Source organism: Artemia franciscana, chromosome 19, assembly GCF_032884065.1.
Source record: "Artemia franciscana chromosome 19, ASM3288406v1, whole genome shotgun sequence".
Classification (NCBI taxonomy): Eukaryota; Metazoa; Arthropoda; class Branchiopoda; order Anostraca; family Artemiidae; genus Artemia; species Artemia franciscana.
The window spans coordinates 30,037,543-30,062,542 of NC_088881.1; the positions used below are offsets into that span (position 1 = coordinate 30,037,543).

Consider the following 25,000-nt stretch of genomic DNA (forward strand, 5'->3'; position numbering starts at 1 on the left):
CTGGAGTGAGTATTTGGTGCGCTCATTCTTGAGTCAAAGCTTGAGTCTCAAGAATGATGCCTGTTGTAGGAGTTCATGGCTAAAAACGGCTTCCATAAAAATCTGATGTAAGACTAACCAAGCAGGTACCTGAAGTGAGTAGTTGGTGCGCTTATTTTTGATTCTACTTAAGACTCAAGAGTTGAGGCTCAAGAATGATGCCTGTTGTAGGAGTCCATGGCAAAAAACGGATTCCATAAAAATCCGACATATGACAGACCAAGTGGGCACCTGAAGTGAGTAGTTGGTGCGCTCATTTTTGAGTCTATTTGAGACTCACGGCTTGAGAATCAAGAATGATGCCTATTGTAGGAGTCCTTGGCAAAAAATGGCTTCCATAAAAATGTGAAATATTACTCACCCAGCTGACACCTGGAGTGAGCAGTTAGTGCACTCATCTTTGAGTGTACTGAATGCTCAAGACTTGAGACTCAAGACTTTAGACTCATAAAAATCTGAGATAAGACACACCAAGCTGGTATCTGGAGTTAGTAGTTGGTGCGCTCATTCTTGAGTCGATTTGAGACTCAAAGTTTGAGACTCAAGAATGATGCCTGTTGTAGGAGTCCATGGCTAAAAATGGCTTCCACAAAAATCCGAGATAAGACTGACCAAGCAGGCACCTGGAGTGAGTAGTTAGTGCGCTCATTATTGAGTCTATTTTAAACTCAAAAATGATGCCTGTTGGAGTCCATGGCAAAAAACGGATTCCACGAAAATCTGAGATATGACAGACTAGGCGGGCTGCAGGAGTGATTAGCTGGTGCGCTCATTCTTGAGTCTTTTTGAGACTCAAGGCTTGACACTCAAGAATGATGCCTGTTGTTGGAGTCCATGGGAAAAAACTGTTTCCATAAAAATCTGAGATAAGACTGACCAAGCAGGCACCTAGTTTGAGTAGCTGGTGTGGTCATTCTTGAGTCTATTTGAGAATCTAGGCTTCAGACTCAAGAATGATTCCTGTTGTAGGAGTCCATGGCAAAAAACGGCTTCCATAAAAAATCTGAAATAAGACTAACGAAGCAGGCACCTGGAGTGAGTAGTTGGTGCGTTCATTCTTGAGTCTATTTGAGACTCAATGCTTGAGACTCAAGAATGATGCCTGTTGTAGCAGTCCTTGGCAAAAAACGGCTTCCATAATAATGTGAAATATGATTCACCCAGCTGACACCTGGTGTGAGTAGTTGGTGCGTTCATTCTTGAGTCTATTTGAGACTCAATGCTTGAGACTCAAGAATGATGCCTGTTGTAGCAGTCCTTGGCAAAAAACGGCTTCCATAATAATGTGAAATATGGACCTGGTGTGAGTAGTTGGTGCGCTTATTCTTGTGTTTATTTGAGACTCATGGCTTGAGACTCAAGAATGATGCCTGTTGTACGAGTCCATGGCAAAAAACGGCTTCCATAAGAATCTGAGATAAGACTGACCAATTAGGCACCTGGAGTGGGTCGTTGGTGCGCTCATTCTTGAGTCTATTTGAGAATCTAGGCTTCAGACTCAAGAATGATTCCTGTTGTACGAGTCCATGGCAAAAAACGGCTTCCATAAGAATCTGAGATAAGACTGACCAATTAGGCACCTGGAGTGGGTCGTTGATGCGCTCATTCTTGATTCTATTTGAGATTCAAGCTTGAGATTCAAGAATGATGCCTGTTATAGGAGTCCATGCCAAAAACGGCTTCCATAAAAATCTGAGATAAGACTGACCAAGCAGACACCTGGAGTGCGTAGTTGGTATGCTTATTCTTGAGTCTATTTGAGACTCAAGAATGATGCCTTTTGTAGGAGTCCATGGCAAAAAACGGCGTCCATAAAAATCTGTGATAAGACTGACCAAGCAGGCACCTGGAGTGAATAGTTGGTGCACCCATTCTTGAGTCTATTTGAGACTCAAGAATGATGCCTGTTGTTGGAGTCCGTGGCAAAAACATCTTCCATAGAAATCTGCGATATGACTGACCAATTAGGAACCTTGAGTGAGTATTTGGTTGGACGAAAAATCGAATACACAGACAAAAGCACACGAATAACATTATGGTTTGGGTCTAGAGAAAGAAAGGCATGTCTTCTTAAATTAGATCTAAGCAACTCAAACGATTAAATAAAGTTGGTAGCACTACATTTCTCAATAATACGTGTATTACGATATGAAGTGGGAAGGTGCAGCAAAAATTTGCAAGATTTAAAATAAGTAAAGTGCAAATCTTTCTTATTCTATACCGAATGCATACCTCTTAAAAACAAGGTTTAACGGACACATTCTGTATATGTGCTATCTTAGGTTGACTGAATATGTCATTTTTAGCATTTACACATTTTTCTGTACAAACAGAATATGGATCTTATTCGCTTCGTGCTTGAATTTCTAAAGATTCTTCTGATTGGTCAAATTATCAGAACATTCAAATCCCACATAGTCCAGCAGTAAGATCTGATCTTAATCCTCTCTTGGCGTGTCGTTTTATTACCCTTCCCGATTTGGCTCGAGAATGTCAATCCTTTGGCTCTTTCAAAGACCTATAATTTTTTTTTGGTCTCCATGTGATTTTTTCTGCTTTCTTTCTACGTATTTGTCTCCTTTTTTTGTAGCATTGATTGGATTCTGTTTCATCTATTTAATAATATTTAATTTATTTAATGTGTTTAACTCTTCTCTTCTACTGATTTAGTGCTCAATTGAAACGCACATATTCCCCCTCTTATGCAGACTTAGGAGCCTTCGGCGGATTACAAGAATATATTTATTGTAGGATTAATTAATTATGAATAAATCTTATCTTATTTCATTTTGGATGAAAATTCCTCCCAGCAGCTCTAATAACTTTCAAATTGTGAGGCAAAACAATTTCACGGAATTAGAATCTGGATTTTATAAATTATCTTGTAATTACTGTTTATGCCTTTTGCTTAGAGACAAATTAACCCTATTATGGTTCCTAGAAAAGTTATAAAAGATTATACTTTTGTGGAAGTAGCTTATTCAAACATTGTTATGTTGAAATAATTGTCGTAATTACGAGCGAATACTATCTAGAAATAATTGTCGTAAACCACTGTGAATACTATCTTTACCCAGCAGAATTGTTTTTCAGTTTTGAAATCCGCCACGATACATTACAACTGCCTCTTTTCTCCGATAACGTATTTTAGGCCTACTTTAATAGACTACTAAAAGGTGAACTGTGTAGTGATTTGCATGCATGTAGGTAGTCCTCTCGATAATGAATACACACTTGTCCATTTTATTATTTTCGATTTATGCTACCGAAGGCCTAAAGTGACCCACGTGGCCCCTCCGACGTGCCATCGCCTTTCATATCACCTCTTCTCTTCGCTAAGATAATTAAGGCCTACCACAATAGGTTTTAAAAGGTAAACTGCACAGTGCACTAAATGCGTGATCCTCTCAAAATTGAATATATATGTCCATTTTGTTAATTTTGATCTATGTAATTGAACACATGAAGTGACCCCCCAGCCCCCTCCAACGTCCCCTCATCTCTCCTGCCACTTCTTTTCTGCGGGAAGATCCCAAAATGGAAAATATCCTCGTCTGTTTTTGTATTTTGAGCTTTGTAATTGATAGTACTAACTGACACTCGGGGCCCCTCAATTTCCCCTTGTCTCTCCTATCTTCGACTTTTTAACAGAAGTTTCACCTTGGTTGAACCTATGTCTTACAAGGATTTTCAATTTCCTTGATTGGAGGACCAAAGTGGACCCATCATATCACCAACATCACTGGACCAAGCACAATATATTTTTGCTGACGTTACCTAGTAAAATATCTTTTTGTCCGGGTTGAATTTCGTTGAAGTAAGGACGCTAAGGCTGTTTTATTTGTTTATTTTTTAAAGTTTTAATGGTCATATTTTAATGCAGGCTCCTCTTTTATATTTTCATTCGTGTTATGCTGAGGACAGTCTTTGGACATAGGGTCGAAATATTCATTTTAAGTTTGGAATTCCACTGTCTTACGGAAAAAATTTCTTATCATTCTACTTGTTCTTTATTATGATGGAAAGGCAGTATGGTCTTCGTCGCTATTTACCATACTGCCTATGGTGTCCATAAAGCAACAGGGTTATTACGTAAGAATCGCTAAACGTAAAGTACTGCGTAAAACTGTTTTTAGTTTAAAATGAGATCCGATTGAACTGATCTGATTGAGATCCGATTTTGTATAAAGAAAATATTCAGTAACGCTGAAAGATCTATGTCTTATTCTCTTTTAGGAGGTCAACACTCTTATGGTACAAAACTACAACGAATTGGAGCAAGCTTTGGAAGAATCTCTTGATGGTTCGTAAACTTTCTATTTATTAATAATTGTTGCTTTTCTTTTATAATTATATAGTTTGTTGTACTTCTGGGCTATTAAATTCTCCTTTTGAACATCTTTTTGAACATTTCTCCTTATGAACTCCTAAATTTTCATCTACATTGAACATCAATGGTTGGCAACTTCGTCAGAAGTGTAATTAACCCAAGGAACAGGGTAACCAACTTGCACAATTTTCATTTGAAATGCACTCTTTTCTACCCCAGAGGTGGTGTGCAAGCTTTGGCAGCCCTGCCCTGCCGTGCCGTGCAAATTTTTGACTTGTAGTCTTTTTGAGCCAAAATAACTCTTTTTATCTTTGGATAAAAAGGACCTTTGGATTTGGACTCTTTTAGGACGTCAGTGGTTGACAACCACGGGTCTCAGTTGTCCTCGGATCTCGGTCAAAAGAGTACCGGAAGGTGTTCTTAAGACGACCCCGTCTTCGTATGGTAGATATATAGACTAAAGAATGTTTATTCAATGGACAGTGAAGGTAATTAGCTGTGAAGTGAGGTCGTTTCCGGTGAAGGCTGGCTCAAAATTTGTATTATATATGTTTGTCTAGCTGTGAACTGGTATAAACTTTGGCCCTTGCTCAGAGGGTTAAACACCATTTTTTCTAATAGAACAAAGCTTTGAGAATTAGTCAAATTTTTATTCTTGCGAATCTCGATCTATGTCAGTAATGACCGAAACTATAAAAAATGGAAGTTTGAAACGCCTAGGTCCGCCCCTTCTCTACGCTTTTGGATGAGGTATTGTGCGTAAACGTTTGGACGCATGTTTTCTTTTTACGTTTGGACGTATGTTTGTGTTTACGTATATCGTATGTTGTCTTTGGATTATTTTGAGAGAGAATGGTCTAAGAATTATTTTATTTGTAGATTGCGGCAATTTGGTTCGTAATGAACTCGCAAGGATTTCCAAGGCTGTTGCCGTGGATCAACTCAACGGAATCGTAGACACCGTCAATGGCATTACAGTGGACCTCGTTGGAATTTCGAAAGAAACTCAAGAACTAAGTAAAAATGCGGAAGTTTTGAAAGAAGGTGATCTTTTTTTTATATACAGTTCCAGTAATTTTTATTAGAATGCAGAATCTTTGTCTGCCTTTTTTGTAAAGCTTAAAACCTGCATTTTCATAGTTTTAAAGTAGTAAAGTAAGGTTTTATAGTAGCCTGGTGTTTAAAAACACCAGTTATGGTGTTTAAAAACCAGTTATGGTGTTTAAACACCAGTTATGGTGTTTAAAAACACCAGTTATCAGGTTAGGTCACAGTGTCCAACAGACGTTATTGGACGTTATAATGTCCATGTCATTAAAAATTGCTTGAAATCTAGAGGTTCACTCTCCGATTTTTTTTTTTTTGGGGGGGGGGCACTATTGGTCTTTCGACTCGTAAGACTTCAAAGGTTGTCATGCTGAATTGCAACGTTAAGAACAACCCCTTTCTACCGACTTTAACTGTTATCTTAGGATACATTGTTTTTTTAATGTTTCAAGAAAATTAATAGCCCGACTTCTACGTTTTAGAACTTTCGACCCCTCATTGGAAGCCACAGCATATGGGAGGGACAGAGGGGGTACTTGCCTCGAGTGCAGCAATTTTAGGGTAAAATTTCAATTAAACAACCTAGCGGCTAGATTCATTTTATAATATAATTCTTATATTGAAATAAAGTACAGGGCACAGTTAATAAATGAAAATTATAAATTAATAAAAATAAATTTAAAAACAAAATTATTAACTAATAATTAAAAAAGCTAAAATGAGTAATAACGATAATTAAATAATTTAAATTATAAATAAAAAACAAGTTTGTTAATAAATGATAATTTTGTTAAAATTTGGCCTGAAGGTTTTGTGGGAGACCGGGGGGGGGGCTAATCAAGATTTTGCCCGGGCGCAAGAAATGCCAGAACCACTTCTGATACGACTTGTAGTTTTCAGATTAAATTAAAGGTTCATTCCCAAATAATTGCAATCTCAATCAAATAAACTAATTGGAATTATATCCAAACCAGTTAAAAACAAACAAAAAATCATTAATGTTGATTGACGCTCGTGCCTTAATAATCACCAGAAATCCAAAGAATTACTCCTCAGATTTTTTTTAATGGGGGGAGGGGTGTTTTTGTTCTTTAGACTCCTTTGCTTCCAAAGATGGAAAGAGAACACTGAAAGTGTACATTTGGCAACTCAGGATAATGAAGATATCTAAAGTTTGTGATTTCGTACCATTCTGACACAATTTTTGAAATCCTAATTTTCAAACTTTGTACAAAATAATTTTCGAGTGTAACTGAATCTATGAACCCGGCTTTTTCTAGTGCCGGCTCTGGCTTTCCGTTCCTTTCCGTTATGACCACAGGAAACGCATATTGTTGTATCAGTGTAGTTGAAAACGAGGTTGATTAGTTGACAACCGAGTTTAAATCATGCAGTTGGCAACCCTGGTTAATGGTCATATTTAACCTTTTTAGCCTGATTGATTATCTGGAATATAGCTTATAGGCAAGACATGGATTCAGGTAAATAAGCTTCTCGACACAATTCGTATCACCTTTACTATACGATTCATGGGAGAATTCTATTAGACTAAATCTGGAGCGTGACTTTTAAGCTGGCTTGCAAGGAGCTACTCATTCTTTGCTACCGGTTGTACACCTTAGAGCTGCATGCTACGCTATGCGCGGCATACCTAATGTCACGGATAGCACAGTTAAACCATCGAGCCATGCACATCGTAATTCTGCCACGCGTGGCACGTGTTACATTGTGAACATAATTTTTGGCATTGAATATCTCCTCGCTTGTTTGTTAACCGTAACCATAGTAAAACTTCTTGATAATACTCATTTATTAATTTTATGAGGATTTCGTGTGCGTGTTATGTTAAATCATAGTTAAAGATAATCAATGCCGTGTAGCATTTTCTTAATATAGCCTTTGTAGTCCAATAATTCGTGATATATTCGCTGTCCATTTCCAAACCTAATATTTACACAAAAATATCTACGCAAAGGCTTTGTAGTCAAATAATCCATGATATATTAGCTGTCCACTTCCAAACCTAAGATCTACACAAAAATATCTGCACAAAATATATCTGCACAAAAGCTTTGTAGTCCAATAATTTGTGATATATTGGCTGTCCACATACAAACCTAATATCTACACCAAGATGTAGCCAGTGAGACTAGGAGACTCTCTAAATCAGCGTTTCAGTAGTTCTCAGAGCTTTTGTCTGATAACATGTTTAGGTCTAAATTCTAGAATGTTGCACTTTCCTGTGGCTTTATTTCTTTTGTTACCTAAAAGCAGGTCCCTTTTTTACTGCAAGGGATAATAGTTCTTCCATCAGGCCCAGAGCCTAAATTATGTCTTGTGAAGGTTTTATGAAATATCTAACTCTATCCTTTCCCTCCAAATACTGACCTTTAGTGAAATTGACAAACTTTCTGCTATAAAGGAGGCCCTTGACGGTCAATCATTTTGGTCAAAAGCTTCCGTCAATCGATTGACTGAAGAATGATTGACCTTCTAGGAGCCTGTTTGATGTTTGAGTCAAACTTTGACGGTGATTGATAAAAAGTTTGAATGACTCAATCATCTTGACCAAAAGCAGTGTGTTAGATTTGCTTTGATTGAGATTGAAGGGTTGATTGAAGGGTCGATTGAAGGTTGATTAAAGCACACGTTAAGCGATTGACGGAAACTTTTGATCAGAATCATTGCCCATCTAGGGCCTCCTTAAAACTGAATGTTGAGAAATAGATAAATCGCGCAAATCTATGGCATTTTTCAAAAAGGACCTAAGTCCACTTTTTTCCAAAAATGAGCTAAGCATATGGTTTAAAAGAACTCGAAGAGATATATCGATTGGTCTATCTAAAATGGGCTTTGTTTTAATCCTGACAGAGTTATAGATTGTTCCAAAAGGGTGTAAGAAAGAGCGTAAGTGTCTTATCTTCTAAGTAACAAACACTAGCAATTTGGACATTTCTATTGAATCCCGATCGAAAAGTTAACTAGGAATGAGTCTTTGAAGTTTCAAGTTTCTAATTCTAATTTGTGAGAAAGATTTTTTCATTGTGCGTTTTTATTTTCATTATACTCTCCTGTAAAATTAAGAAAAGTGGATTTAGGCCCTTCTTGCAAAATGCCACGGAAATGAGGCACAAGGAAATTGTTTTGCCTCGTACCTTTGCTAACTTGTGATTTACAAGGTTCCAAAGAATTTCTAAGAATTTGTCCTAATTGAAAATAAAGAAACTAATACTGTTTAATCCCATTCAAACAATTAGCAGGTTTTCTCTTCAATCCCTAGAGTCAAAGAGTGATTTTTTTTTTATATAAACAGGTTAATAATAATAGATCCCTCTTCTCTGCAATATTTTAAATCTTAGAAACGGGATAACAGCCAGCGTTGTATCCAGGATTTTTTTCATGAGGGGGAGGGGGTACAAAAAACGGTACTTGTCGGCTTTTGGAAACACACCCAAAAGGTGAAACTAGGTTAATCCTAATGCAAAATAACAAAGTGTGATTGTAAAATCAATCTTTGAAGCGTAATTATGGAAACTTGATCTAAACCAACCTAACGTAACCTAACGTAACCTAATGTAACCCCCACCTCACCCCTAATGAGCAAATATATAGCCCACATTTTACAAGTCCTGCATTGTATCATCTATCACTTGTTTTTGTAGCTATGAAACCGGTTTTCTGAGATGTAACCGAAGCTTAATTCTTGAATGTGTTTCTAGTAGCCGACAAGTACCAAAAAAAAACTGCCGGACTAATAGCCGGACTAATATTTCGGAGGGGGGAACCTCTAACCCTCCCTGGATAGGGCGTTGGCTGCAGCTGAACAAAAAACATGAAAAAACATTCTCATGGCATTATAAAGGAATGTCGGTGTAGGGTATGCCTCGGTCTTGAGCATCGTGGTGACTGTATAATGTTCCCTCCACAGTGAGATTTTACCAGTACCTAGAATTGGCTAGTGCTAAAATAAACCAATCATAATTTCTTGCAGAATATTTCAGCCAATCAAAAAATGTTGTCCAAAATCTGGTTAACTCGAACTAGCGCTGGTAAAATCTGGGTATATAATCTCATTGTGAATGGATCTTAAAAACCTGAATGTCACCAGGCATTCTTAATTATGAAACACAGGTTAGGAAGGGGTTGTTGTAAAAATTCTAAGAATAATGGGTCCTGGGTTTTAACGGGTGGGGAGGGGGTAGAGTTTCTTTGGATTTTTAGGTGGGCAAATTTCCCCAAGTCCCCTGTGTGGCTCCGTTGCTATTTATTACCTTTATTAATTGGTTATTAATAACTGTCGCAATAATTCTAAAAATAATCAAATGATTAAGTATATAAATACTCAGTTTTGTAGTAATTAAGTTGGAATAAAAGACTAGTTTTTGTTGTTTTGGCAGTTAAATGGTATCTGCTGAAATTTCAAATAATCTACTGATAATTGATTCTGATATTTTCTTTGGGGGTAAGGGGTGGAGGTAGACTTCTCAGACTGATTTTCGAGAGGGTGAATCTCCTCAAGCCTCTTGTGTGGTTTCCATGTTTTTTTTATCTCCAAAAACTGAGCTGATTCTCTGCAAGTGGTTGGTCAGAAATTTCGAATTGCCAACATTAAACTAACAGGTCAGTCTTGTTAGATGTCAGGTTTAGAATTGCACGCCATAAAAGGGGAAATGAACCCAAAATGTAATTTTTCTAGTGGAAATGTGCTGAACGAACGATCCCCTCCCCCCAAAAAAAATACGCCAATTTAAAATTTTTAATGCGTAACCACCTACAGAAGTACCCAAATGGCGCAAATGTAGATATCAATACAGTTATGAAAACTCCTATCTTGCCCATGAGAAGCTTTTGGTACAGAGCTCTGAACTTTGGTGCCTCCTCCAAGCCCGCGCTCCGGCGCGGGGAGAACCTACTTGAGGGAAATGGTTGCATGTGATGCCACTTGGCTGCCAAAAAAGCAAAACCAAAGATGAATTTTTTTACGACTTCGGATCTAAACCTGTTTCTTTCAATGTTTGAATCAATGCACGTCTTCCGTTTCGTAACCACCTACAAAAGTACCCAAATGGCGCAAATGTAGATATCAATACAGTTATGAAAACTTCTATCTTGCCCATGAGAAGCTTTTGGTACAGAGCTCTGAACTTTGGTGCCTCCTCCAAGCCCGCGCTCTGGCGCCAAAAATAAATCGAGTTTTCATAACTGTATTGGTATCTAAGCTATATTATCCCGCTTAGCTGTGGTAACAGGTAAGTCTGTCTTGGTTTTCCGGCAATGCGTTTTTCCTACACCTACTTGAGGGAAATGGTTGCATGTGATGCCACTTGGCTGCCAAAAAAGCAAAACCAAAGATGAATTTTTTTTTACGACTTCAGATCTAAACCTGTTTCTTTCAATGTTTGAATCAATGCACGTCTTCCGTTTCGACTAATTTCCCAAGATAAATTTACCAGACAATTGGAAAAGTTTCAAATGTACTTAAAAAGTAGGACAGTTTTGCAACAAGTTACCGCAAGATTTTTCTGCCAGAGAAACTTATTATTCAAGTTTGGCCATAGTTTCAGGTTGTAATACCTTGCCATCAGAAAGGGAAGAATTTGGAAGACTCCCCAGGACTATTTTGAAAACACTAACAACCGTGTGCACACTGAATTTTTTTTTTTTTTCATTTCATTAAAAAAAAGTTGCCTGGTAAATTTGCTGTCTTTTACCACAATTTATACTTTAGAGAATTTTTCCAGGGGGACCGTCCATATCTGCTCCCTATAGTTCTATCCTTATTCTTTTCTGACTTGGAAAAAAAAATTGAAAAATAAAACTTCTGACACTTGAATCATTTTTGCCATCTCTCATCGGCCTAACGTAATGTAATATATATATATATATATATATATATATATATATATATATATATATATATATATATATATATATATATATATATATATATATATATATATATATATATTTTTTAAATATATATATATATATATATATATATATATATATTAAATATATATATATATATATTAAATATATATATATATATATATATATATATATATATATATATATATATATATATATATATATATATATATATATATATATTAAATATATATATATATATATATATATATATATATATATATATATTAAATATATATATCTATATATATAAAAATAAGTTGTCTGTGTGTGGATCTGTGGATCAGGTGACGATCCACAAAAAAGGTAAAAAACTAAAAACTAAAAAAAAAAACTGAAAAAACTAAAAAAAGGCAAAAACTACAAAAAAAACTAATAAAAAAAATAAAAAAAGCTAAAAAACTAAAAAAACTAAAAAACTAAAAAAACTAAAAACTAAAAAAAAAAACTTAAAAAAAACTTAAAAAAAGGAAAAAACTGAAAAATAGAAGAGAAAAAGAAAACTAATAAAATTAAGAATAAAATAAAAAAAAATAAAAAAGATAAAAACTAAAAAAAAAGTAAAAAGAAAAAACGAAAAAAACTAAAAAAGCTAAAAAAAAAAGGGTAAAAACCAATAAAAAACTAAAAAGAAAAAAAGGAAAAAAAACTAAAAAAACTAAAAACTAAAAAAAACTAAAAAAACTAAAAAAACTAAAAAAACTAAAAAACTAAAAAAACTAAAAACTTAAAAAAAACTTAAAAAAGGAAAAAACTGAAAAATAGAAGAGAAAAAGAAAACTAATAAAATTAAGAATAAAATAAAAAAAAATAAAAAAGATAAAAACTAAAAAAAAAGTAAAAAGAAAAAACGAAAAAAACTAAAAAAGCTAAAAAAAAGGTAAAAACCAATAAAAAACTAAAAAGAAAAAAAGGAAAAAAAAACTAAAAAAACTAAAAACTAAAAAAAAAACTTAAAAAAAAGGAAAAAACTGAAAAATAGAAGAGAAAAAGAAACCTAATAAAATTAAGAATAAAAATAAAAAAAATAAAAAAGATAAAAACTAAAAAAAAAGTAAAAAGAAAAAACGAAAAAAACTTAAAAAGCTAAAAAAAGGCAAAAACCAATAAAAAACTAAAAAGAAAAAAAGGAAAAAAACTAAAAAAAATTTTCATCTAAAAAACTAAAAAAAACTAAAAAAGGTAAAAACTAAAAGAACTAAAAAAGGAAAAAAACTGAAAAATAAAGGAGAAAAAGAAAACTAAAAAAATATAAATAAAATTAAAAAAACTAAAATATAAAAACTTCAAAAAAAACTAAAAAGAAAAAAGAAAAAAACTAAAAAACCTAAAAAAAAGGTCAAAACCAATAAAAGAAACTAAAAGGGGAACACTGGGACACAAATGACGACCGGAATACTGGGAATATAAATGACGACCGGGACACAGGGAATGTTCAATTAGCAATCACCATCAACAAATCTCAAGGGCAATCATTAGAATCATGAGGTATAGATCTGAATATGGATTGTTTTTCCCATGGACAATTATATGTTGCATGTTCAAGAGTCGGTAAACCTGACAATCTAAATAAATGACGACACTCAAAGAGAAAGCGACCGGGACAAAAGGAATGTTCGATTAGCAATCAACAAAGCACCGGGACACAGGGAGTATAAATGACGACGACCGGGACACAGGGATATAACTACAAAGGGGACGCCGGGGTGCACAGGGGGATATATAAATGACGATGGTGACTCAGGGAATGGTCGATTAGCAATCACCATCAACAAAGCTCAAGGGCAATCATTAGAATCATGAGGTTTAGATCTGAATACGGATTGTTTTCTCATGGACCATTATATGTTGCATGTTCAAGAGTCGGTAAACCTGACAATCTATTTATATGCACAGACAATGGGACAGCAAAGAATGTTGTATCGGCTGACGTTATGAAATTAGTTGCCGTCATTTTTGTTATGACGATGCTTAGTATATTGTAAAACGCATTAATTTGGTTAATAATATACCATTTAAAACACCAAAATGAACATGCTGGAGTAGTCACTCGGTGAGAGAGGGTGTCAGAACGGAGAATGAAGGTCCCAGGTTCAAATCCTGGTTAGGCTAAAAAAGGTAAAAAAACTAAAAACTAAAAAAAAAAAACTGAAAAAAAGGCAAAAACTACAAAAAAAAACTAAAAACTAATGAAAAAAAAAAAAGCTAAAAAACTAAAAAAACTAAAAAAACTAAAAACTAAAAAAAAATTAAAAAAAAACTAAAAGAAAGGAAAAAACTGAAAAATAGAAGAAAAAAAGAAAAAATGACGACCGGGACACTCAAAGAGAAATCACAGACTGGGACACCGGGACACAAATGACGACCGGGACATAGGGACACAACTACAATGGCGCGTAACTAATATGGCGCGTAACGACTTACGCGCGCGGGGGGGCTTGGGGGGGGGGGGCGCGAAGCACCCCCACCAACTAGGTGTTGGGGTGGCGTGACCCCAACAGCTAGTATATATATATATATATATATATATATATATATATATATATATATATATATATATATATATATATATATATATATATATATGTATATATATATATATATAAATATATATATATAAGTTATTAACCCATTTCTGATATTTAGAACCAAATTTAACGTAACTTAACCTACCCGAAACTAATATAATCTACCCTAACCTTACTTTAACTTTTACCATCATGGCTTACATAAGACTGAAAAGTTGACTCGCAAAGCTAATTGAATCGAAGCAGAGAAAAAGCATTTCCAAACATTCACCGGTGAATGTCGACATTACCAGATTTCGGACAGCAACATTAAAATTTTAAGTGAGCAGAAATTATAAAATAGATGACGGAGGCTTTCCCCTCTTCCCCCCCCCCCCTATACGCTAAAATTTTACTAACCGACCCGAAACTAATATAATCTACCCTAACCTAACTTTAACTTTTACCATCATGGCTTACATAAGACTGAAAAGTTGACTCGCAAAGCTAATTGAATCGAAACAGAGAAAAAGCATTTCCAAACATTCACCGGTGAATGTCGATATTACCAGATTTCGGACAGCAACATTAAAATTTTAAGTGAGCAGAAATTATAAAATAGATGACGGAGGCTTTCCCCTCTTCCCCCCCCCCTATACGCTAAAATTTTACTAACCGACCCGAAACTAATATAATCTACCCTAACCTAACTTTAACTTTTACCATCATGGCTTACATAAGACTGAAAAGTTGACTCGCAAAGCTAATTGAATCGAAACAGAGAAAAAGCATTTCCAAACATTCACCGGTGAATGTCGATATTACCAGATTTCGGACAGCAACATTAAAATTTTAAGTGAGCAGAAATTATAAAATAGATGACGGAGGCTTTCCCCTCTTCCCCCCCCCCCTATACGCTAAAGTTTTACTAGTTCTTTACTGAAAGTGGTTTTGAGTGCAACGAACACAGTTAGTGGGTAATTGCAAGATTTATTTTTAGCGATTGTTTTTCAAACATTGAACGGAAAGTATTATTCTTTAATGCGGGTTCTGGCTTATTTTCCTCGAGGAAAATTCCTACTATTATAAGTCAACCCCTAGAAACACGAAAAAAAAGGATGAAAATAAAGTAAGAATGTTAAAATAAATGCTATTGGACATTATTTTGGTCTGGATACACATTAACAGCAATTTGAATATTAAAAGGAACATTTGGAACGTCTGTGATATTTTCGTTTGAAAATAGTCTTTTAGTCGATAATAATTAGGAACGTCTGTGATATTTTCGTTTGAAAATAGTCTTTTAGTCGATAATAAGAAAAATTGCGTAAAAATAATTACAATGCAGTTTTAAAGTTTAATTATTATTATGAACATAAAAATAAATTCCGGAGGTCACCACTGCGAGTCATAGTATGCTGACCCCTGGTCTACACCATTTCTTCAGCCTATAATTTGGAATATTGATAGAATATTCAAATATTTCCTATTTTTTCATTATTTTTATTTGTCATACTTTCTCTTTGGCTGCTCAATTTTATGTGTGGGCAAATTTCCACGGGGGGGGGGATAAATCTAGCACCCTTTAAAGCAAATGCGTATCAATAAGCTCTGCCAGTCTTAAGTATATAGTTTTGGAGTTGTGACATGAGAAATGGAAAGTAGTATCTAAGCTACGAAAATTAATTGAGTTATGGTCCGAATGTATTTTGCCAGTAGATAATAGATATATTAAATAAATTGAGTTCCCTTAAACCTGTTTAGAGATCAGAAAATTTCTCTTGGGAAGAATTCCTGCTTAAAACTTTTTTGATGTGTGGTTGCAGTTGTCGGGCAGTTATTTTTTTAAATGGTGAGGTAAGTTTAAAGAAGCAAAAGATAACTGATTCTATTGTATGGGTATTAGGAGGAGATAGAATTTCCCAATCTTGGATAGCCTATATAGAGTTGTGAAGTTGTGAAACGAAAAAAATGACAAGTTCTATGTTTGTTCTGGAAATGAAGTCTGTTTCAAAAACTAATCGAGCTATGATTTCAATGTAGCTTATCAATTGGAAACAGATTTATCAACTTTCTGACTTTCTTTGGTTTCCACAAGCTCTACTACTTTCCGGCTTTCCTTGTAAACACTACACAAACACAGCTGATATACTTAAGCTCGACTTTAGCGGGCCAAATATAGTTTTTCCCGTCCTCCTGTTAGCAATTTTTTGACTTCGCCTAATGCTTGTTTGTTCAGTCTTTTAATTGCATTAAGATTCCTTGGCCATCAATTTGAGTTCTATGAATTCTTAATCGACTGGAAAATTCTCCTTGGGAAGAATCCCTTTGGACGACTTTTTGTACGGGTGTTTTTTTTCTTGTTTTTTTTAGTGGGACAAGTAAAAGAAAGTCATTGGAGGTGAGGACCTTTTATTGTCGACAGAAGGGGCATCCCAGTCTTGGGTATATAGAGCTGTGAAGTTGTGAAGTTGAAAAATGAAATTTTCGTCTTTGTCTCAAAATTAATCGGGAGATCCTCAGACAGATCTACAGAGGATTCCGTAATTGCTATAAGCAAAACATACTTTTTCCAGTGTTAACAGTTAATTTTTCAGAATACTACAGAAATGCCTAATATGATGCATTTTATTTATTATATGGCTCGTTTATTGCATCACCATTCTTCTAATTTCTTAATTATGTCGGCTATTTGAGATTAATACAAAAAAAAGGAAAAAAGAAGCTTACACCGTTAGGAACATACCGTAACGGTTCCGTTTTAATTTTGAATGTTATTCTTTCGATACACCTGCCACAGATAATTAATTATTTCAGCTGAGATTAAAGATAATCAATAGAAAGCTAACATAAATTGTCACAGATACGCCAAATTCACAAAAATGTAGAAGGAGGGTAGCAAAATATTTTTTTTTTGCAAAATTTTTGAAGTAAAATCTTAAATTACATATTTTGCAACTTACAATTCAACTTACATTTAGGCAATATTAAAGAAGAAAATTGAAAACTCAAGATTTTGGTTGAACTCTCTCAGACAAATTTAGTAAATGAACCTGAAGTGATTATTTTGTTCTGTATAAATGTTATTTTTAATCTTATTGCTTTGATATATGTGCTGATGACAAGCGCTGTAGGCTATATGTGATCGAAATATCCAGACTTCTGTATCTGTTTTCACTGTAATAAATGGACTTATGCCCATATGAACGTTTATTTGTTTGGAAAATCTGGGGGTGTGCAAAAAATCTACTAGGTTATTGCTTCCTGTTCTTATCCTCAATTCACGCCCCCTGAAAAGTGCTACAGACATTTGTGAATATACTTAACAGACATAATACTATTGACAGAATAACGCTTACAAGCGTACGTTACAAACTAACGTTTTTATTGTCTAGTAAAGTTTTTGATGTTAAAGGCTTAACATCGAAATGAAGGGGGGGAATTTTGATAAAAATCGTTATGTCGTTGAGTTACGTCATTGAGTTATCGTTAGGTCATTATGTGTCGTCAATAAAGTGTTGATTTCAAGCTAAAGCCTCGGCCAAATTAAAGTCACTCTTCTGGACAAACTCAAAATTACGCACGACTACAGCGCCAATCATGCATCCCTTTCGCAGTTATACGAGTTGAACATTTTCAAACTTTCAAGGATAAAATTTATGACTGACTAATCAGATTAAAGATTTTAAGGCATAATTTTTTGAAATTAGAAAAGATGGAAACTAGCAGTAGCAGTTCGTTTTTGTGTATGCCGAATTGTAGACAATATCAAGGAAGAATTTAGTGTTGACATAAGCTTTTTAACCCATTTCTTGTTTTTTTTTCGATTTTCTGTTTTTATAGAATGACCTTAAAATCATGGAGAAATAAACGCAATTCGTTAATCTGGGCTTGTTTTTAGTGACAGACGTAACTATTGAATGGCTTTGGCGTGGACATTTCAAGATTTTTACTAATATCCGTTGAAGATACGATGTTTTTCGTATAGTTCAACATTTTTTTTTTGCATTTTCTTGAGTGTTGCTTGTATGTTCTCCAATATGTGCTTTTTAGTTTTTGAGTGTTTTCTATTTGCTTGATTATGGTTTATTGACGAAGATCCTTCTGAAGTCCAACCAAACATAACGTGTTCAAAAAGAAAAAAGAACGATTACTTTCATAAAAATGCGTAGTAAAAAGTATGCTTTAATTTAATTGGCTTTCACCTGTGACGCATTTTTGTAAACCTATTACATTACTTCTTATTTACGGAGAGAAGGATGACGCCTGATGTTTTAAACCTGATTGGTTAAAACTTCAAGTGGGATGAACTAAAGAGAGGTAAAAATCTTATGAAGAGAATCACGGATTGAGTTCCTTTTTTTGTTTGGGGGGGGGGGGCATCCAGTCTCGGAATGGATTACCCCATCCTCCGTTTATGCTGGTGGCGCGTGATCACTGACATTATTAAGGGCTTTATCTTACTCGGTCTAGCTTGTTTCTTTTATGCGTTACAAATTTTTTTTTTCTCCCGATAACATTGAAAAAGAGAAGACGTTTCCTCGATTTGGCTTAGTTCTGCCCCAATTTCTTTCGCTCCATTTAACGTTTATTCGTTTCACGGTCTAAGCTCGTTAAATTTACAGCTAAGATTATAGGAATTTTGGGTTAGGAGGAAAATTACAATGCCTAAGGTAGATAGGACATGATGGTTTATTTGGAAAGAAAGAACATATTTACTCGGCAAATATAATTGAAAGGGTAATTTGAAAAGCAGGAAAAATTCTCCATTGCAAATGGAATTTGGTTTCTATTTATATTATTTAGGTTACAAAATCAAGGAAAAAAGTTATTTAAGATGACCTTTATTAGGTCAAGTTAAAGTTTGATAAATGATGGGTGTGTGTGGGGGGGGGGGGCTGGCCACCATCCAATCGATGAATCCCGTCCGAAGTTTTAATGACCACCATTCCAGAAATCCTTATATGCCCCCAGGGTCTAACTTACAACCCTTGTTCCAGGACTCTGGGAGGTGTGTGTCAACCTTGGAGGCATTGTTGTATTTTTTAGACCATTTTTAAATAAATGGCTCACTCACATTTTCAATCAGATGCTTTTGGGGAAAGAGGACGTGGGTGAGGGAGGCTAATTGCCCTTTGATCACTTTTGACTCTGAAAAGACACCATAACTTGGGATTTTCAGTTGAATGAGCCCCCTCTTAAGTTTTTACGACCACCCCTTCCATAAAAATCTTATATGTTTATAATTTACAACTAGTATAACTTATGGCCATTGCCCTAAGGGCTATGAGGGTGTCATCCTCAAAGAGATGATTACTGGACCCTTCAACTACGCTGAAGAAAATTACTATCTTGAAATTTTGATTTTAATGTGTTTGGCTAAATAATTGCCGGGGATGGGGTGATTGTCCTCCAATCACTTTCGACTCTCGAAAAGGGCATTAGAATTTTCAATTTCCAATCGGATGATCCCTTTCGAAGTTTCTACAATTCCTTCTATACGAAGTGCCCTGGTCAAAATTAAAAATACATTGTCCCAACATGGCTCTTTATTTAGACATTGGACTACCTATGATTTGTTGAGTTGAAGGATTCAACTTATATTGGGCAACTAGTCAATTTTTCTGACAATCGCTTATACTCAACATTAACATCAATAGAAATCGATGGTTAAATTTACAAGGATGATCATTGATACAATACTAATGTTGTCTGTTACTCTGCTTTCTTTTCCGTGTGAATCTGGAGTTTGCCATGGGGGGGGGGATAATTCCTTCGTCCTGTTCTTGTTCGAATTATTATTGAGACAGTTTCCACAATCTCATCATCGGAATAAAATTTTGGGAGGAGCAATATCAAAAACATCAGTTTTGACCAAATTAGCCCAAGTGAAGAGCTGACGTTTACATCAAAGAGAATAGAAAGCTTATAAAGATTGGTTCTTTTGTGGTCTAACAATGGAGGATAGGGATTAAACACTACTTTTGCCAAAATATAGTATAGTTCAAAGTTCTCCTTGAGTCTAGTGGCTTAAAGCCCTGTTTTCACCGTGTAAAAACAGTTTCTGTTCTTAAAAAAAAACATACTTTTGTGATAAAAAAAAGTCGTTGCAAATGCGCCTGTTTTGCCTTCTTGTGCCTTGAAAGTACCTATGGAGACTGGAGCTGCCTGAAAAAGTAAAAAAAGCACTGGCGACTTTGCCTTAAAAAGCCATAATGAAGACACGGCCTAACTAAAAAATTAGAAAATTTCAAAGAGAGCTGACTATTTTATAAAGTTTATCTTCTATGCCATAATATTAAAGCTGAGATTACTCTACAAGTGATAATTAAACGGTAGTTTTTTTTTCGACTATTATTTAAAATCAAAATTTTTTAAAGTCAAAACTTTGCCTCAAAAAGCCACAGCGAAGACACGGCCTGATCAAACAAGTAGAAAATTTTAAAGAGGACTAAATATTTTATAAAGTTTATCTTCGATGCCATAAGATTAAAGCTGAAATTTCTCTACAAGTGATAATTAATCGGTAGTTGTTTTTTTTTCGAGAATTATTTAAAGTCAAAATTTTTCAGTCAAAACTTTGCCTGAAAAAGCCAAAGCGAAGATGGCCTGATGAAAAAAAAGTAGAAAATTTCAAAGAGGACTGTACATTTTATAAAGTTTATCTTCGATGCCATAAGATTAAAGCTGCAATTTCTCTACAAGTGATAATTAATCGATAGTTTGTTTTTTTTTCGACAATTACTTAAAGTCAAAATTTTTAAGTCAAAACTTTGCCTGAAAAAGCCACAGCGAAGACACGGCCTGATCATAAAAGTAGAAAATTTTAAAGAGAACTGAATATTTTATAAAGTTTATCTTCGATGTCATAAGATTAAAGCTGAAATTTCTCTACAAGGGATAATTAATCGGTAGATGTTTTTTTTTTTCGAGAATTATTTAAAGTCAAAACTTTGCCTGAAAAGTCACAGCGAAGACACGGCCTAATTCAAAAAGTAGAAAATTTCAAATAGAACTATTTTTCATTTCCTAACATGTGCATTATAAAAAAAAATTAAGTAAAACATTTCAAAAGCCGTTTCACAGAGCTAAGTTTAATTAAAACCATGTTTAAAAATAGGCAAAACTTTTTTTTTTATAAAATTGCAGCAGTACAAATGTAGCATATATAAATATAGTACATGTTAACATATGCTATGTTAATATAGCATTTAGTAATATGGTACAGCACATATTAATATAATGCATATTTACATCGCACTTATTAATAAAGCACATATTAATATAGAAACTATTAAATGTTATACAGTTTACCGATGCCCTTATTAAAATAGCACATATCAATGCGGCATTATAAATATAGTATATATTGACATGGCATGTTAATATAGCATATATCTATTTATATGTATTTATTTATGTATTTGGCATGTAGCATAAAAGGTAGCGCCACGTGTTCGGTACTTGAAACATTAGGCGATAAATATTTGGTTCGGAAATGGGGAAAGATGGGGAGTGCTTAACTTATGAGCGGCCCCTTTTTTCTAAAGAGAAATTTGCGTCTGAACAAATTTGAATTCAAACATTAAAATAACATATTAACCCAATTTATGGATATGAGAAGGATGATTGCATTCAATTCTTGGGTTTTTATAGGGGGAGACAATTTTTACGGGGTGGTCTATAAGGAAGGAATGGGTTGATTTGACATTCAATAATCGAGATTTAATGGGGATCGAGAAGTTATGGAAGTTGATGTATATGGCACATTAGAACCAAGTCAAAAGTTCATGTTCAGTGCCATAAGATTAAAGCTGAAATTTCTCTGTAAGTCATAATTAACAGCCATTTTTATTTTTATTTTCGAGAATTAGTTTAAAGTCAAAATCTGGTATGGACAAAATACCCCTCGGATAGCCTGGGAAAATTCTGGTAGGTTAATCAGGATCATTATTTTTAAGATGGTAGGCCTACTGGGAAAGATTTTTATTTATTTTTTTATTGCTCCCTGCATTTGAAAGTACCTGAAAAGCCAAGAATAGAGCGGTCTCCAGTCAAACAGAGTCAATTGCTAGTTCGCGCTGGTGATTTTTCTTTAGGACACTAGCACCAATTTCCAATCTTAAAAATTCCCATACTTGGTTAACATCCACTAGTCATTTTTTTCCTTGTGGACGTTTACCTCTACTAAATTTGTATTTTCTCTTGTGGCTTAGAGGAAGCAGTCTGGTTATTAATCTTTTCTTCTGGTCACAATAAAGCTCATTTGTTTGTTCCTTTCTTCCTGCATAGCGTCTTTTTTCTTTTTGGTAAGGTCTAATCTCTTATATTAGAAATCATCTGGGCATATAAATACCCATTAATGAAAATCATTAAAGTCACTGGCAACTCAATATTTATCTCCGAGGGAAATGCGATAGAATCGTTGAAAAATCAAGAAAGGAAGCCTGGAAATATATCGCAAATCTAGAAATGTCACTTGGGGCGTTAATTTGTTCTTATTAGTTGTGCAGAGGAATAATTGTGATTTAGCAATGGATGTCTTTTTGTGCTTTGGGTGTATTAAATATTGGAGAATGGCACACCCAGAAGTCCAGTCGGGGGAGGCTAAAATCAAAACATTCCAGTTTGGAACAGAGATGTCGTATGCTCTCTATCCTTCATTATTCCAATCAAGATACCAAGTAAACAGTTCGTGGTAACGAAATTTAAGTAAAGAGCGATTCGTCCCAATAGTAGCAAAAACTCTAAAAAAACGAAATTTTGATAACAGTAGATGCATCAAACGAACTGATTTTTTATACTGATTCCAAATATAACGATTCATTAAGTTTAATGTTACCCTTCAGAAGCTACGAGCCTGAGGAAATTTCCCTGGTTTTCGAACAAGGGGTGAATACCCGCAAAATGTCAAGGAATCTTAAAGAAAATCATTCTATAAGATTTAGTGTATCGGAAGAATGTAACGGATGCGTGTTTATTATTTTGTTTGTGTATATATTTTTTCAGGGATAATTTTTCTGAACATATAGTCGTAGAAGACTGGGAGATGGCTTATTCCAAGAGAAATTAAAAGTTCTAGTTCCCTTTTTAAGTGACCAAAAAGATAGGATGGGAACTAGTCTCCCTCTCAACAACTCTTTTCTCCCTAGCGTTGTCCGATCAAAATATTGAGATAGTCATTTTGGTTCAACATAGTTGAAAAGTCCAATTACTACGCCTCTGGGGATGACATGACCCCCTACAACCCCCGTGGGAAAGACTGCAAGTTTTGAAATTTGCCCATTGTTTACATATAGTTTTTGTTTTTGGGAAGTATACAAAAACTTTTCAGGGGAGTTTCTCTAGGGTAGATTTTTCAAGGGTAAAATTTTACGTGGGAAGGGAGTTTCCGGGGATTTATTTTCCAGGGAAAATTTAAACTATAAGGAATTCTTTTTATTTGTCTTACCGTCTTTTTAGCACCTCAATTTTACGTGTGGATCTTTTTTTTTGGGGGGGGGGGAATTCTCTGTGAGGTTGAAATATTTTTGGAGATTTTTCTCGGGGTTGTGGTTTTCACCAGAGAAATTCTCCAAGGGGCAGTTTTCCGCGGGAGAAACTCTCCATTGGTGTGGGGGAGTTTCCTGAAAAAAATTTTCACAAGGAATTTTTACCAAGGATGGAAATGTCTAGAGCAGGGGATTTTACGCGGGAAAAATTTTCCTAGAAGAATTTTGTATGATGGGAAGTTTTTCACGGTCGGTGGAGGTGTATTTCTCGGAATTATTTGAACAAGATCAGAAATTAAATTTGAAAAAAAAACAAGTATTTTAACTGAAAGTAGGGAGCAAAATCAAAACTTACAACGAACAGACATTATTCCGTATCAAGGAGGGCTAACTTAAGTGTAAAGAGCGAGGTATTGAGGAGGGGCTTGAATTTTTGTCCCAATTCTTTAAGAGCAACTCGTGAAACACAAGGAACGTTTAAAAGGAATAAGAAACTTTTAAGGACTAAGAACCTTTAGCATGAAGAACAAGGTATTGACGTGGAGGGATCTCCCCTCGTAGTGGAATAATTTCTGTTTGTTTTAAGTATTAATGTTGCTCCCTGTTTTAAGTTGAAAAAACTTGTTTTTTATTTAATCACGCGATGAAATGGTATTTATTAACACTGAAAGCCTTTATTCACCATGTTTAGCACAACAATTCACAACCATTTAAGTGTTATGACACACATTTTAAAACAAAAATACGCACTTTAATGCAAACTGAACAAATAAATTATAGAACTTAGCTCCAATGTGCCATATCCATCAACTTTCATAACTTTTTAATCCCTATCACATCTCGATCATTGAATGTCAAATCAACTAATTCCTTCCGTTTATACCACCCTGTAAAAATTTTCTCCCATACAAAAACCAAGAATTGAGTGCAATCATCCTTCTCATATCCACAAACTGGGTTAAGATGTGATTTTAATGTTTGAATTCAAATTTGTTCAGACGCAAATTTCTCTTTAGAAAAAAGGGGCGATTCATAAGTTAAGCACTCCCCATCCTCCCCCATATCCGAACCAAATATTTATCGCCTAATGTTTCAAGTATCGAACACCTGGCGCTACCTTTTATGCTACATGCCGAATACATAAGTAAATACATATAAATATATGCGACGTCTATATATGCTATATTTATATATGCTGCATTGATATGTGCTATATTAATAAGGGCCTCGTTAAAATGTACGACATTTAATATGTTCTATATTAATATGTGCTTTATTTAATAAGTGCTATGTTAATAGGGGCTATATTAATATGTGCTGTACCATATTACTAAATGCTATTTTAACATAGCATATATTAACATGTACTGTATTTATATGTGCTATATTGGTAGTGTTGCAATTAAAAAAAAAAGTTCTGCCTATTTTAAAAATAGTTCTAATTTAACTTAGCTCTGTGAAACGGCTTTTGAAATGTAAAAAAAAAAATGTGTGCCGGACATGTTTTGGAACGAAAAATCAGAAAAGAATAAGATTCTAATATTGAATAACCTCATTAAATATGAGATTAAAGGTTAATTTTTATTTTGGAATTCTTCAGAAGTCGTCAAATCTATCTTTGGAAGAATAATTAAGGGAGAGAGGGGAAACAAAATTGG

The 25,000-nt window shown here is 34.5% G+C and overlaps 1 protein-coding gene across 17 annotated transcripts in view; it reads left to right on the top strand.

The window, feature by feature from the left end:
• LOC136039538 (prominin-like protein) overlaps positions 1-25,000 on the top strand; it is a 150,731-nt gene that overhangs the window by 60,274 nt on the left and 65,457 nt on the right. For all 17 annotated transcript variants that reach the window (XM_065723349.1, XM_065723351.1, XM_065723347.1 and 14 more), the window contains exons 5-6: positions 4,276-4,342; positions 5,249-5,413. In XM_065723349.1, the coding sequence (XP_065579421.1) occupies positions 4,276-4,342; positions 5,249-5,413 (232 nt within the window). The remainder of the gene's footprint in view (positions 1-4,275; positions 4,343-5,248; positions 5,414-25,000) is intronic.